General features: G+C 37.0%; 1 protein-coding gene across 1 annotated transcript; it reads left to right on the forward strand.

Moving 5' to 3' along the window:
• The first annotated feature begins 11,141 nt into the window (after positions 1 to 11,141).
• Positions 11,142 to 17,320, forward strand: LOC117205082. Its single transcript, XM_033443159.1, has 4 exons — positions 11,142 to 12,639; positions 13,272 to 13,636; positions 13,865 to 14,128; positions 14,686 to 17,320. The coding sequence occupies exons 1-4, from the start codon at positions 11,390 to 11,392 to the stop codon at positions 14,928 to 14,930; spliced, it is 2,124 nt and encodes a 707-aa protein (XP_033299050.1). The 5' UTR covers positions 11,142 to 11,389; the 3' UTR covers positions 14,931 to 17,320.
• The last annotated feature ends 36 nt before the right edge of the window (positions 17,321 to 17,356 follow it).

The following is a 17,356-nucleotide window of genomic DNA, read 5'->3' on the forward strand; positions in this document are numbered from 1 at the left end:
GAAAACGATAATATTTCCACGTGACATGGTAATTACTATTAATTATTAATGTTTATTCGGCCTCACAGCCAGGAATTGGACTTGGTTTACAAATATCTACATATATCTAAAAAGTTATCTTATCCACGGTAATTAATATTCCACGTTAATTAAACTGAGCCTTTCACAAATAGGGGAGATTTGCCCAACCTTGATAAAAGTTGTTCGAGGAATAAAAGAGGAATTCAGAGAAACGGATACTTTACCGTATATTCAAAACCAAGTTGGTCATTCTATTGGAGATTATGAACAAACATATCACAATGGACGACGAGCATTTCTTTCTTTTATTTATCACTGTTCAATTTATCATTCACCCATGAAATTTGATTCATAATATATAATTCTATATATATGTAGAGGAGTTGAGTAGGATGAAAAAGCTTTAAAAAAAATTGTATCTGACACTTCCGAAAATATCTAATATCCGGTTGCATGCAATGCGATCAAAAAATACAAAATTATAAAAAATAAAGTAGACCTGATAACCATCGAACTAATCGGAATTGCAGAATAAGGAAAACAGTAAATACACTCGAGAAGGATCGTACGAAGAAGTGTGAAGGGAGGACAGGGTTGATATCCTAAAACTAAGGTTCGTGTCGAGACGAGGTGACGTTAATGATTATTAATGGATGGTTTATTTTACTTCTTTGTGGTCCTAAACGTCACGGGCCAGAGACACATTTCTGGCAACGGAGATTTTATTCTCGACTTAATAACTTCATTATTTCGTAGGTGATCCATAATCGAATTAAGAAACCTTGACAAGAAATCTTTTCAACGTGTAGCCTCATTATCAAGATTTCGCATTAGCGTAATTGTCTAAACAACGGACCATGATGAATCACGATGGTAGACACTAATGTATCGTTGAACGATTGCCATCGAAGATTATACAAGTTCTTTTGATTTCCAATTCCTTCGAGAAAAATATTTAATAGTCTGTATTTTATTCATGAGTACGAGTTATTTGAATAGCTTGGTGAATTGCGATTTCATTGAATTTTTTCGTATGTTGATTTTACTGCTCCATTAATTCAAGGTAATTTATTCGGGAACAGAATTGTCTAAATATTTGGAAATATTTGGAGAGAATTCGTTGGGAAATAATGTTAACAAAATATTATTTTCTAATTCTTTGTTTTGATATAATTATCTTCGTCGCACGATATCTTATATTGTCGCGCAACGAAATTGGTTTTCATTCGTTTACCAGCATGGGCTATATTTTTATTAATTTCGCATGCATTCCATCTACTTGTTTGCTGTATGTTTCTGCTTGTGGATTGTAGAAAATGATAGCAGATGACCGTCAGATTGTTATGTCTCATTATTTTCTACGGACAAGGTGGCGATTCTAGCATGTTATTTTTAAATTATTACCTCTACATTTTAAGGACAGATAATGTTTATTTTTCTCGGTTAATTCCATTTATCTAAATTGCGATAGATTAAAATTGAATTAAAGTCTAGTTAAATTGCGGATAAAGAGCTACACGATAGGTACACACGATAATTCAATAATTTCATGTCCGTATTGAATTCGTCAATTGAATAATTATAAAATTAATGGAAACATTAAACATGCTTAAATTAAAAAATGGATCATACTTGCTTGTCTATGATTCATTCGTCTGCTTTGAAATTTTAATTCAGGTGCACTTGTTGAAGCTGGCTCTCATAAATCGAAGTATCTTTGTCTTTCTCGCGCGTACCGATATCACGTCCCGTCGCCAATGTTTCACACAAGCACACGGTATTATAGTACTAAATAGAAGACGCGAGAGTGTCGCGGCAGGCGAAATGATCCCGCGCCTTTCTTCGATATATTGTTCTCTGTAAATTCCTCTTCAGAACGGATTGCTACGCAACAGGTTACTTCGTTGTAAGAAATGGCGAAGTGAAGATAGCGAAACGAAATTGAAAAAAAAAAGAAGAAAAGTCCGTGATTTACAAACGTGGAAAATTAACAAAGAAACTAAGCCAGATATATCGGCATCTATGTTTCTATAAAAAAATCTGCAATCTCAATAAACGATTTTTATTATTAAAAAAAATATTTTTATTGCAAAAGATTAATTGCAATAAAAAAATGAAAAAAATATTTGCACTAACTATTATTTATTTAATCAAGCTCGATCTCGTAATTCAATCCATATCGAGTCTTCGTGGCGATTCTTAGCGCGATTCTATTGACAGTTTTTAAATTAATATTTAATTAAACAGCACTGAAACAGGTTGAAATTAACGACATATAGCTCTGATATGAAGATCATTTCGCTATGGCAACAGGTTACTCGGTTACCAACCACGAAGCGGCAGTAGGACAGACAAGTGGTACACGTCGAAAACGGTTTGATGGTCACGGGGTTACTGGTGAAAATTCACGAGGATCCTTCGCTCTGCCTCTCAGTGGCCTGTCTCGCACCAAGAAGGAGCCTGCGCGATAACCATGGTGCTCCACGACGCCCAGCATCCACGCTTGCAATTACAGACATCCGATGAACAGTCTCGTTGACAGATAGTCCTTTGTGCCAACAACAAGCCAGCATTGTTGTTTGATGCATTTAGTTAAAGTCCTCCGAGACTGTCAGTTTAATCAACAGCGGAGATGATTGAAAGCGAAATGTAAAGCGGAGAAAAGGAGGAGAAAATGAAGCATAGAAATTTTTAAATGGGATACAAGGCTCGGGATAAATAAAACGTCCGACAAAGTTAAGAGATATACCGTTAAGCGTGGCTTTCTCCGAGCGAAATTTTTTTTTATCATATAGTTACACTCGCTCGATAGTTTATCCTATATTTATTTTGTTTTGTCCGGTAAATATTTTCGAAGTGAATGAAAGTAGTAGGAAATAAAATTGAATATTGAGAAAATTGCGTGGAGCAATTTGGAATCGGAAGAAAGAAAAAAATATTAGAATATTTGAAGAATAAAGGAAAGGATTCTCTGATTAAAAGAGGGGAAACAAGAGAAATATAAGGTTAAATAACTTCTAATAAAACATGAAAATACTACTAACTCAATAAGAATGTTATAATATTCCTTAGTAATATAGCGGATAAATTTTTCATTCTCGTCAATCGAATTATTTAATTCTTTAGGACCAGTTCTCGTTCGCTTTTCTCTCCTTTATCTTCGTCCCTTTCTTCGGTAGTTGTATATATATAGTTTCATTGTATTCATTATACGATAGTTTCTTCGTTGCATATCTTGTTCGTAGCGTGTAGGAATCGTAATTATTTATCTTGATCGATTAATCATCTCCTGTATAAAATTAAATCTGAAACAGTCATTCGTCGAGTTTCCTAAAATTATCTTTATAGGTCCGACATCGTTGCCCTTTCGAATCTTTGAAGAAAATTCCTGTTTATACACTGACATTTAATTTTTTGAAGTTAGATAGCACAAAAGGCTTTCATCTCGCATAATTTTCCCTTTTGTCCTTTTGTCCATTCCGTTTAACTACACGCTATAATTAAGTTTGTGAATCTCTGCACTCAACATCTTTCATTAAAGAGCATTAAAAAATTTCGCTGGATTTTCGCTGGATTATTTTGCATCACTGATTCAGCGTCTACAATTAAATCCAGTTTACGCGATAATAGAAATGCTCATGATAACGAATAGAAATATACATACATTTTCGTTTGTTTTATTCTTCCACGGCAGGTTTACCGGGAACCCCATATCACAATATTACGATCCACCCATTTGCCTGATTAATTAACTTTCTTGCGTTTACGAAAAATCATCCACCCCCGCAATGTAATTAAGCAAATGGTCGTATTCGTTAACAAACCATTATGGAGTTCCAAGTATTCCATGCAAGTTTTTATGCTACATAGAAAGAGATGATATATTTGTAAAACCACACGAGTTCGAAGCCTGAATACTAGTTACAAATGTTGTTAACGAACAACTACGCGACTTGTATTTTGTATGCGATTCGAGAGATTCGCGTTGAATACAAATTTCTCGTTCGTTTTAATTTATTTCCTCTTTCGGTTTCTTTAAACATATTCCTCGTCTCAATTTGACACTCGCGACAGATCGAACAGAAGAACTAAATAAATAATTGACGAACAACGACGCGACTTCTATTTTATATAAAATTTGACTTAAAAGTTTCGTATCGAATATAAATTTCTCGTTCCTTTCAATTTATTTCCCCCTTCTTTTTCGTTAAACATATTCCTCATTTCACTCGCGATAGATCGAACAAAAGAACTGGACAAATAGACTCGCTAAAAAACAGATCAAACGTCGCTCGAATTAAATGAAAAATGCTTCGCTTGTAGCTAAATGAAAGGCGTAGTAGTCTCCTTGTTTCTTGGCTCTGTCGAATCTAACTTTTGCAACAAAATTCGGCTTGTTTTTCTGCGTTCGTTCGCGAAAGAAAAACTCGTGAATGTTTGTACATCTAATACGTTTTTCTATTTATTTCGTTCGATCGCAATTATTCGCGCAAACACGTATGTTTACGAACATTTCACCAGAAAATCAGGCTACCGGAAAATATTTCGCCAAAAAAATTTGCATTCTGCATTCTTAATATTCCTATCGAGAAGCACGCGTGTGCCAGCGAATATCGAAAAGAGAGTAATTTTTGTAGAATATCACTGACTGGTAACAGATAGAAGTATGGAGCAATTCAGTTGGCCAACGTATGCTACCGGCAATTTGGGGTTATCGAACGCGGGAACTAGTTAGTCTTCATTAAAACGAATATTACACACGGCTCGAAATTTGAAATTCTACCCGAATTCGATTAAAAATTTGTTGATTGCGTATTTATCATATGTCAGTTAGCGAGTGAATTATGCAAGTAAGCTAGGATTAAATTAACGGTATTGTTACCCATTCTATGTCGAAGTTACATTTTCCATGTAACTGTCTCTATTATGAGAAATCGACACGCCATTGGTGTATAATAAAAATATTATAGGCTTTCTAAAATCCAACATTCAGTCAATTGTAACAATCGGTATTAATCCTTTCATAGCAACTACAATCACGCGTACAGACAACGTGAAAATATATCGCAGCTTGTGGTACGTACTGTCACGTCTATCATATTTATATTTTTAGTCGCATACGTTAATTCAACAAAGTACTAAGTCATCCGTAAAATTTGCAACAAAATGTAAAGAAGATTCGGAAAGCATTTATCTTTATAAAATTACGATCTTATTGAATGTTGCATGCACAGTCTTTCGTGATGTTTTCGTCATTTTCAGTGAAACATTCTTTCAGGCTCTTGCAGACCGATAGCTCACTTAATCTTGTGACACTCAAAAGTTTTGCAAAGCCTACAATGAATCGGCTAAGAACTTGCCACGAACTTCGACAAATTATTCCTTGACGAATTACCGATCGGTCACGAAACTGCGCAACATTTGCCAAAATCTCCTTAACTTATTTCGGAATTTCATTTTGATGGAAGATCACGTGTCGTGTTCCCAGAATTAGGAAAGTTTGAATTATGCCTGTCCACGAAACAGAAGTGTCAGGCAAACTCATTAGGAAAGAGAATTAATGTGGTAAGATATTTGCTTTCGCTCTCGAAGAAAGGAGAAGGAAAGAAAAAGAGAAGAAGCCTTGAAAAAGGTTTTGATTAATGTCGACTAGGATCGTTTAATCATGATGAAATTATGACGAGAAACGAGAATGAATCTACCTAAATCCATTGGTAAACTAGTCGTAACAAACGATTTAAATTAAAAGCTATTTGTATCCGAACAACGAAGGAAGGAAACAGCTGCTCCTTTCCGAAGAGTAGTCTGTCGAATATATTTAACGTGCTCATTAAATTAAAGCACTTCAAAGTTTCACCTGAATGAAATTTCACTTTTTACTCGAATTCGTCCGTTCGCTGAGGAAACGTGCCGGGATTTGCAACGTTGTTCCTATAAATAACATCGGTCGAACTTTGTAGAATTGCTCGAACTGCATTTCGAAATTCAGCGTCCCAAGCTACCGAAGTTATCCCTCAAATCTGATCAAAGTGGCTCTATTGTCTATAATAGAATACGAAAGTGAAACATAATTTGGTGGAAATGTATATTACATACAACAGAATTTTCACAAGTTTATTAATTAAATGCCAACCAAAGATTCTACATTCGGTTACAAATCAAACATGATAAATGATACAATTTTGAACTGCTATTTTGGCGAAGGTTTGGAGCGTTCGTCGTTTTAAAGATCAAACAGAAACACGCAATTTTCCATTCGCTTGCGATCGACCGATCTTGGATCTTCTTCGGAAAGATAAACATCAAAGTTACGACCCAGGCATCGCGTTACCGCAAGTTTGCTTTACCCGGCATTCAGCTGAAAGTTACACACAATCAGGGAAATTAATATACCTACAGTCTCAACTCCTGTCTCTTTTCGAACATCGACGCTATTCCGGTTAAATAGCGATAGCTCGGATACCTGCTGCAGTAGTATAAGAAAATGATGGTCAGATCGATGGTTGGCGTTTCAATCAGAAAGATATCAGGGCGATTTTGAAAAGTGGGGTTGAATTTTATTTTAGAATTCGGCTCGACTCATTAAACGAATATTAAATATTTCATGAAACGAATAAATATTCAATTTTTTTAGTTACATACGCATAACAAATTCGAGCAAAATTACAGTTCATTAAAACAAATTGTACAAGCGTATAAAAGTGAGCAGTTCCAGGAAATTGAGAAGGCAAACACGCGTAATTTTGTGCAATTAATAATTAACAACTACGTGTCACATCTCAACAAACATGTGCATTCGTGACACGTTCTCCGTAAAACAAACTGATTCTTCGTGTGTGTATTTACTTACATGATGTAAGGGTTTGTCCTAAATGACACGATATCTACGATCATGGCAATTGTGGTGAATTATAAAACCTTCTTCAACGAACACGATACAGATAGTTATCGAGGACCGCATAAAATATATCTTCTAAATCCTATTTAAAATGTCGACGGTCTACTACGAACGCAAACAGATCTACACGATACCGATCCCCTTGTAATATCCGCTTATCAGATCGCTTTCGATTCTAACGTGTGTTGCCACGAACTCGTAGTGAAAGTTTCAGTGTAGCCTCGAAGTTTGTCTCGAGAGATTTCACCTTATCCTTGATATCGCAGCCTTTCTTCGCTTTTCCTTCCATCTCTTTTTCCGATTTTTCTGCGATCTTTTTCACGATTTTTCCTCGTTTAATCAACGAGGCAAGGTGAAATAACAAGTGGCAGTCGAGAACTCCTTCACAAAGAAAGAGAAGTCGTGTAAGTTTCTTCCTTTATTCTTCTTTCCTTTTGCTTGTCCATTTTTCTGTACTAAAAAAATACTCGCGTTGCCTCATGTAAACTTGCCAAGGAAATATTGAAAATCCTTGCAGCTGACACAATAACGTTGCCGATAAATGACACCCGTTTCCTGCTTACGCAACTTTCCATCCCTCTGTCATGTAACAGCTAGCGCGCGATCGGCTCCGGGGCAGTTTCTAAAAGAATTACAAAAGTTTCTCCTTACTCTCTTTCTCGTTATTTACGATGAGATAGAGAAAGAGTTTCAAATAGCTTACTCTACCAAAGTTTCGCTCATGTTGACGATCGTTCGATCAGCTAGGAGTACCTTAATTCGTACTAATTATATTATTACTCTATTTATCTTCCGCTTTCCTTACATAAAAGGATCGTATCGAGAAGAATTCACCTTTGCTTATTTTATATAAATTCCGATTCTCTTTCTCTCTCTCTCTCTTTCTCTCTTTCTCTTTCTCTTTCCTCGTATGCTCGTGGAATCGAGCGATTAATCATTCAAGCCTGACATCGACCTAGCAAATTGGGATTACTTTACTTTCAAAAGCTCTCGGTTTGAAAACGACAACAACCGAGGACTCGATTAAATTCCGTGCTACCCCAACTTAACAGAGGCTCGAACGATGCTACTTTGCATTCGAATCACCCCGGGGTCATTCGATTTGTGTTATCTGCCCGTCTGCGGCACAGACGAGGAAACATTGTTGATTCGTTCGCTTATTGTTTCCGTTTCGACGCTCACGAACTCTAATCCAGAGTTTATTGGAAACCTAAAACGCGCCACTCTCTCGGAAATATCTCCGGTTAAACCGTATCCGATGAACGCGCCCTACCATTTTATTAAGCACTTCACATTTATGATGTAATCATATAACTATGTAATACGATAGGAAAAGTTTCGCGCCTCTATTCCCCCGCGTGGATTCTCTGTATAAATATCGGTAGAACTCAACGTGGTGTAATTAATGGAAGTCGGCGTCTCATAATGATTAACGTGTACGCATGAATACCACCGGGCTACGCGTATTCGTTCATTAGAGCTCTTTGAAGAATATGAAGTTTCCGTGCGCTAATTATTGTACATCGCAGATAACATGATTTAAAGTACCTTTGATTAGAATTTTGCAAGCAGTAGATTGCTCTGGGTTGTAACGTTGGATGACGCGATGACGTGAACGTGGAAACAGGAAATGGAAACAGGCAATGGAGCAATTTCAATCGATACTTTAGAATTTAAAATACGTCCTGGTAATTTTTGTTCTTTTTTTTAATTGTAGTTTTGTTACGCCTCTGTTTCGAATGAAATCGGTTTTGAGAGAGCAAAAAATGATAATGTTTGCAGCAATTAATCATGTATCTCGCGTGAAATCCGGTTCGAATTGATTCAAACGTGTGGAGACGATAATTAAATATTATTTGCATTTAATTTGCTGGTTTCTGTATGAACATGCTAACAACAATTTTATATCGTCATAACAATATTGTAGTAGTATGTATTTAATTCTTTCAGTTTCGAATGCTTCCCAGCTATCAATCAGACTTACAACGGTACATAATCTTTACGATACACAGCATTAATATTTCTCCTTCAACGTTTTAACACTTATTTCTCTAATTCTTGTTAGAATTAACTTAAACTATCATAACGGTATTGGATCAATAGACTAACGATTATCTAAAGCTAACGGTTTACTCGAAATTAATTGCTGTAAAGAAAACTCGTAAAATTTCATTTTAAATAACTTTTTCAGCAGACTTCTATAGTTTTTTCTGGTATTCCAAAAAAAATAATCATCAGTTCGAACAGCGTTCTCTGAAAGTTTTCTAATCTGTCTTTATTGGACGTTTTTTCCCATTCGTTTGTTCACCCTGCACAAAAAAGAGTTCGTGACTGTTTGCAAAAGTTTTTGTACAAAAAACTTACTCGCTGCGACCATAGTGAAACGTTACAACATCACAAATCCTGACGTTAACAAAGCATCGAAACATGTACCGTTCTAATTCAAATAATGTAAAAAGAACGCAGCGTCCCTCGACGGAAATGATAAAGTTGCAAGATGAAGTGAAACGATCGGACAGAACGCTTCTAGAAGTAACAGAGTTCCAACTTTCCTTGCTTTTTGAATTTCATATTAACTTTCTTCAAATAGCTCTTCTCCGTTTAACGTAGAATATTTTATCTTTCAATATAAAAGTAAAATCGTCAAATGTCGAAGCAATTGTCAGGCAAATATACAAATCTGTCAATTTGTCCTTTTTGTTACAAGAAGATTTTGATTCCAGACATCAAACTACATTCACGGTTGCAAATAATACCACTAAACATCGTTATAACTTTTATTATGCTCGCATTGCATTGTATTTTCTTTTTGTGCTCTTCATTTTCCTATCTTACGTCTTTTCGTTGTATGACTGCGCTTAGTCGGTTGTTTCGTTCTCTTTCTTTTTTATTATAGATTCTTCCTACTTAATATTCCCTTTATTATCAGAAGAGCGAATATATAAGAGATAAATAACGCGGGACAACAAAATAGGTTACAACAGGAGTCACCGTGAAGTTTGATCTTCTAATATCCAAAATAACTCTTTCGTCAGAATATGACGTAATCGCATTTACGATAATACCACCTACGCTGTTCGAAGGATTTTACATCAATCCCTTTGTTCGCGCGAACTCTCGACTAACAACTAACTCCTTCGCGTAAAACCTTCCAACTAACGTCAAATATCTGAAAGACGCGGACACTCTTAAACATCATTATCGATAACGATTAACGAAAATATTAAACAAGTTATTAGTATTTCGCTTCTTGTTACCACCTTCGTCTCGATTTCCATCGATACGTTACGAAACAGAACTCTTGTTTCAACCGTAATTAAAACTGTAACCACGATTAAAATGATATCCGATAAATTCTCGACGAGAAACGACAAATGTCGTTCTTATCGGCAATAGAACACACTGTAAAGTAATTACCTATCATTACCTACAGCCTTCGAGAAATACGACTTCTGTTTCCACAAGTCGTTCTTAATTCTTATCCCGACTCGTTAATCCCGAACAAATTGGCTATTCGTCACGAAGCAGAAAGGAAAAAGAGGCTTGCTATTGGAAACGACCCAAGCAATTATCAGCCATCCAACAAAGAAGCCACAAAACCAACCTTTCGCCCAACGAAGCTTGCGAGAAGCACAGAATTGTCTGTTGTCGAATTTGACGTGGTAAAGTTATTATAACGAGGCGAATAATTAAACGCGTTAAACCATACGAAATGAGTTTCTGTTCGAAACAGAAACGAAGATTTAATTCGAATTGTTGGACTCTAATCGGAGAGCCGTTATCTCGAATTAATTCTCATACGAGTACATCGACATTGATCGATAGACAGTTTCATTTTAGAATCAAACTGAGAAATTTTTGGCAAGAAACTACGATCTGACAACCGATGAATTTTTAAAGGGAATCCTGAGCGAAACTGTGTTTGCTTTGGGATTCGTTAAATGGTTTCGAGGGAGATAATAAAGTTTCGAACTCGACGCCAAGCTGATTTGCGATCCACGACCGAGCGTCGAAGGAGTTTATTGGGTCGAGAGAATTAACTGGCTTCCTTGAATTAACTGGATGCTCGGTGAATTTCGAACCATTGGATTGGCTGCTGTCAAGCCCGACCTTCGCGACGCCACGGCGGATTTTTTGACATGATTCTGTCGATCCCTTGTTACTTTGAAAATCTATCGAATGTACAAGCTGATTCAACTTTTATGTATACGGCGATGATTTACGATTAAAAGAAGAGGTCGATAAATATAAATTTTCAAAATCTTTTATAATTATATGCAATGGTAATTGTATCTAACTTCCTAACAAAAGTATGTGATGGTAAATTTCCAGACACCACGATCGAATCATCCTGTATACCGGGACTACGATTACATCGAAAACATCAAGAATCTCGCAAATCCCAGCCCTTCTAACGCGTTGTCGTCGAAAAATCCGATTCCTGGTTGCAGCCTGTAACGCTTTCGGAAGATGTGCAGGAAGTTCGCCGTCATGTTGCTGACCGCGACCATCCTATTCCGTGTCGCTTGCGAATTGTTCGAACCGAATTACTCGGACAACTATTCCAACTTATATCCTTTTGTAGAAAAGTGGGCCATGACCAGTTACACGAAAGTGTTGACCGTGGTATTCGATGATTACGAGTACCATCGTGCGTTTGATGTTCCTCGTGGTATTCTAGTCAGCTTAAACGTCTCCACCAAACTAGTCAGCCTAAAACATGTAATGTCTTTGAAGTACAAGAACATGAGACGCGATTATCAGACCATAGATACAGAAAGTTGCGTGTTGCTGTTGTTCTCGAACGTGGATCATCTCAGGGATATCCTTAGTTCTCCGCATTTGATGTCGTTCTGGCATCCAGAAAATTTCTATATTCTTCAAGAACAGGGTCTACAATTCTCCGATTCATCGGTATACGAGAGATTCTGCAAGTGGGCGTTCGAGAGGCTTTGGAGATTTAGAAGGGTTTATAAGCTGCTTTTGTTCGCCGCTGACAAAGTGATTCGATACGACCCTTTCGATTACGCTGCTCGTCAAACAGGGTATAGCGTTAACACCAGCTGCGATTGGAACTGTGTTCAATCGAACAGGGACGGTTTTCTGTTGATCAACGGACCAAATACCACCGATATATCAGATTTTTTCATCAAGGATAGAAGAGACTTTAAATTATCCCCGTTAAAAATCTCCATCTTCGAAACGAGCACGATATCTTTCCAGAACGGCCAATTTTCTGGATTAGATTTCAAATATCTCGAAGAAGTTTGTAAAATGATGAACGTGACGTTCGTTCTAATTAGATCGAAAGATAGATTCGGCTGGGAAGAGAACGGAGTATTTTTTGGGACTATTGGACACTTGGTCTATAAGTTTGCAGACGTATCGTTCAATCATTTTTTCATTAAAGACTATTTCACCAGGGAGCTGGAGTTTACGACGCCGATTACCAGCGACAAATTATGCGTGCTTGTTCCTAAAGCACCACCAATCCCTGATTATCTTGTGATCGTCAAGATCTTCACCGGAGGAGCCTGGTTGTTAGTGTTCGTCACGCACTTCGTTATCTCGATGATTTATACGATTTTGAAGAACGAAAGGTTCGATGCTATTCGACGAGGCGGAACAGTGTTTTTCTGCTGCGAATATCCGACTGGATTTTACTTCCTCAAGAATCGAAACGGAGGCGTGGTCAAAATCGCTCCAAAATTTACGAAGAAGCAAACGTATGGCGAAGCACACGGGTGAGTAAGTGCTGAAAATACGAAATGTACAGTCTGTTGGTTCTCTACCTTTCGAAAGATTTCATCAAAGGCAAAGGAGAGATTGCGAGGAATTGTCGTATTCGCTTGCCAGGATACATCGATATTTCGCTTGCGTATTGGCGAGTCATTGTTTGAATAAAATATGAGTTTACACAAAGTACGAAAGGGAGAGATATGAGATAGAGTTAGTACGGATGAAAACGGTTCGAGCTTTTATCATAAAGAGATATATGTGAGTATATAAAACGGTCGCAAAAACTGTCGAGTTTTATCAAGTTCTTCGTTTATATTTCATATAATAAGTAATAAGTAATTTTAAAATATGAAAGTTATATTTTAAAAAATATTTAAAGGAAGACTTTGATTTAGACAAGTTGATATCATTTCAATTCCCCGGTTGCTCGAAATCGTTTTTAATAAAATTTCTTCTGGCATTGCGGAACGATAGAAAGTGGTAAAATTGGCCCGATAAATATAATACGCGTCAACGTTTTAACGAATCCTACATTAATTTCCCTATTTGAACGTCAATTTGTTTCTCTTTTTACGAATCTCGTCATTCACCAGGCTCGATTATAATATAAAAGAGGAGGAGATGAAAGAGTATTAGAACTATTTATTGCATACGATGATTATTCTCGTTTTGCTAACAGAATTTACCTAGTCGAGAAAACGCCAAATGTTCGATCGACGATAAAAACGAAGAAAGGCCGCTCGAAGCGATTCAACGAAATGTGTTTGTCCTTTGTCACGTGGTTAACAAAAGTCGTATTTCAACTGATGCAGCCCTTTAAATTGGGCCAGGCTTGGTTCCCCGAGAGGTTGTTGATGATGTGCAGTTTGTTTCTAAGTTTGATCCTTAATGGGCTTATCACTTCTCAGCTTGCCTCTAGTTTCAGTAAAAGAATGTATTACGAGGACATCAATACCTTGGAGCAGCTGAAAGAAAGCGGTAATATTCCATTTTTGAATATTCATTTTGTTCCTTAATCTATTACGTTTTACGCTTTAACGTAGAAGAAATTATTCTCAGTTAATCTCTTTTAAATCTATTTACAAAGAGGTGATTATTCTTAACGTTTCAGTTGTATAGTAATAGACTCGAAATGCTTGAAGAAGAAAAATGATATACACGGTATGGCTATCGCATCTTTGTAAATCTTGGAATTATGCTTGGCAGGTCTCACGATTTTAACCGACACCAGAGATGTTCTCGACGACGCGTTGACTGACATTACATCGCCAATAATCAAAGAACTAAACGATAGATTAGAATACGCGAACAAATCGGAAGTGTATAGAAGATTATTTAAAGCGAAGGATGCTGGTTATCTTCATCGACTCGAGACACTGCCATTTAAATACAGCGCGGAAGAAATGGAAAGTCTACACGTCGTCAGCGAATGTCCGAAGGAATACATTCTCTCCAATATAATTACAAAAGGTTCGTATAGCAAATAAATTGTTCAAAACGATTAGCGGATCGGATATCGTAGGACAGTTATCCGTACATTTTTATTTCACCACTGTCCGAAGAGTAATCCTCCTCGATATGCGCGAATTCGTAGTATCGTTCCGCTAATTGTTTCGAGCAACATAGTTCGAGATTACTCTTTCGCATTTTTATCCTTATCGTTCCTCGCTACCTTCTACTCTACCGATATTAAATTCTTAAATATCCGCAAAACCCAGACAGGTACCTCCTTTGCAAGTTATCTCATTTCCTTACTCATTCACTCACCACCGGCGATTAATCGATAAATTCTGCATTCCCTACCACCGATTATCTTTCACTCTCTTCCTCCATCGATTCATTATTATCACAACTATGTACCATTATCTTCTACTTTCTCGTCATCCATCTCGCCGATATCATTTATGTCGTTAACTCGGTTTAGAAATTTAAACGAACGCTTACAATTCGCAGCTATATGTATATCCACACGTCGTTTGTCAGATCGAAATTTCCAGCTGTATTGTAAAACGTGAACGTTATTCCAGGATCTCCATATGGTGGTCGTATAAACAGCATTCTCGCCCGGTTAAACAACGGCGGTTTCTATGGAAAGTGGTATCAGAGCATACACCAGTCGCAGAAACGGCCGACGTTGGTGTTGAATGGCTCGACGATGCATAGGAAGATCACGATCCGACATTTATTCATCCCGTTTGGGATACTGTACATCGGACTGGCCATGAGCATAATCGTATTTATCTACGAGTATCAGCAAAACAACGTCCGATAATTTGCACGTCCTCCGCTCGGAGAAATGCGTCCGAAATCGTTGTACCTGGCTGGAAGTAAAAGGCGGCAACTGACGTGGAAATCGTTCCGCCCTGCCCTCATTCTGTTTTGCTCGATGGCTAGAATGAAACAAATGGTGCGAATGAAACGCGAAGAGTCCCGGCTGAAGGAGATGTATCATCTTGTCTTTCCTTGTCTTCGAGAAGAAAGAACATCCTTCCCGTTTACTTGACGCTTTGGCCAATTTCTTACCGTTTAAGACGATCGACGGGTTTACATATATCAACATCTACCTTTGTCATTATTTTGTCTTTTTTTCGCAGTGCAAAAGGATACTTTAACTTTTTCGATCTTATCCATTGTCCAATAGATTTTAACAATTCATTCAACGATAGTTACCTTGTTTGAACAATAGGATTGTTGCAAAGAATACGCAGGTGTCGATAGAAGCAGAATTGTTTCTGTTTTTTCTTTTTGTTTATTCGTGCATGATTTTATATAGCGAAATATTTTCACGACTAGAAGTTTATCTCTAGCTTCATGAGACAACAAAATTTTTGTCATATCCATATTCGTCACAGGATCAAAGGAACATAGCGAGAATTATATCGAACATCGGTATTGACATTGACTGTCTGGCACTGGTTGCCCCATTTTACTTCAATTTCCACGCTACGCAACGCTTTCGGCATTATTTATCCATTTCCTGCTATAAAGACGACTTTTCAAAAAATTAAACGAACCACTCTGTTCCATCTGCAATTGAATAGACTTTAATCTACTCGTATCTCAATGCTATTTTGCGAATAATCTATTCAAAATTCTGAAAATACCTTTTACAAAAAGGGTATCACTTTCGTAATATCTTGGTTTCTCTTCGTGGAACTTAACGCTGGACTTTGCTTACAGATTGCAAAGCTGAAAGTTATCTTACTTTAGAGTTACTCTAATAGGTCCTTGGGATAATTTCCACGAACGAACTGTGAGTGACACGACACGATGCAAGTTCGAGTATAGGACGTGGAGAATTAAGTTTTACGTAATTATGCAACGAACGAGTTTAAGGAAAAGTAAGCTCTTTGAAGGGATAAGACACGCATCTAAGTTAATCACTCCCACACCACGCTTAACTTCGTTCAACTTCTTAGTATGCTGATCAGCGAACCGCGAGCAGCCCGATCGTTAGAGTTTCGAGAGTCTTTTGGAATTTTTTACGAAGAAGCTATACAATTTTTCCGATCGACATTTTACATGTATATTCTTTGATGTTTCGGTAACCTGCACAAATCTTTTAAAGAGAAATAATTAAAATTGAGTGCACTTTCGAATGCAGTCGATCGTTAGAAAAATCAATTTTGACAAAGAAATACGATAGAATATTCTGTTAAAGATGAAGATCGCTGGTAAGGATTTTTGTCATTCGAAAGAATTATCTTACATAGAATTCCCTTTGACGTTCTCTCGTTCTAAGTATCTCTTTTGCGAATAAATTCTCTCGATCGTTAAAAATATACTAAATTCGGTCGTTTTCCCCCGTGACTCGTTCCACCTTCCTGAAATTTTGAAAAATGGATCTAGAAGAGGATTTTCCGAGTGTACATAGTAGCAACAAACGACGTACAATTTAAGTATCAAAAAGACGAGAATATCTGCAACGTCGATAAATGTACATGTATAGAAGTCTGAGAAGTATATCTAAGAAGTGTCTCTTACCTTCGTGTAATTGTTAATTGATCTGTTTGTCCGTGTTCAAACGTTTAACGAGCCGATTTTCTTCTATTTTCTAATTTAACGTGGCAGAATATTGGCTAAGGAGATCTCCCGGTATAGTTCTTAATCGTTGTTTCAACAAAGTAAAACGCTATTCTAGGTTCAGAAGATAGGGACGTGCTTCGTACTCGCCGAACACAATCACAATTTCAAACCACGACACGCAATCTTCTTCGACATAATGCCCACATTGCCACGATCTCGTGAATAGTAATTTCAGCAACCATCTTATCTGCGATGAAACGCGGTCACACGGTAATTTCGTGATGCTCAAAGGATTATGTCTAAAATTTACCAGAACGTGATAATAACGCGGCGTGCATTCGTTTGACGCCGTTCAAGCGTTAATTTTCTCTTCTCTAAAGCAAAACAATCGGTTTTGCGACATAATTGAGTCAGATAGCACAAAAGTATCCCTATTCTATCGACACCCTCTTCATCGTTTTACGATTATAGTCGCATTTCATATAGCCACTCATCTGTAGAACGTTAAAACGATTCCGATCAAATAACGAATGAAAGAGTTTCTTTATTCGTCCCATTTTCATCGTTAAACTAATTAATGTTTATTCTCTAACGGAATTATCCGTTAATGTACCTGCGTGTAATAAAATTTATGATATTCTTTGTAATGCAAACGCATATGTTTATCAATAA

This window comes from Bombus bifarius, unplaced genomic scaffold (genome assembly GCF_011952205.1).
Source record: "Bombus bifarius isolate JDL3187 unplaced genomic scaffold, Bbif_JDL3187 scf7180000007986, whole genome shotgun sequence".
NCBI classification, from domain to species: Eukaryota; Metazoa; Arthropoda; class Insecta; order Hymenoptera; family Apidae; genus Bombus; species Bombus bifarius.

Bases quoted from the DNA above. Each gene is read 5' to 3' on its own strand.
- LOC117205082 (XM_033443159.1), top strand. From the start codon at position 11,390: ATGTGCAGGAAGTTCGCCGTCATGTTGCTGACCGCGACCATCCTATTC. The intron at 13,637-13,864 runs GTAATATTCCAT...TATGCTTGGCAG, and splicing joins GGAGCAGCTGAAAGAAAGCG to GTCTCACGATTTTAACCGAC. The intron at 14,129-14,685 runs GTTCGTATAGCA...ACGTTATTCCAG, and splicing joins CTCCAATATAATTACAAAAG to GATCTCCATATGGTGGTCGT.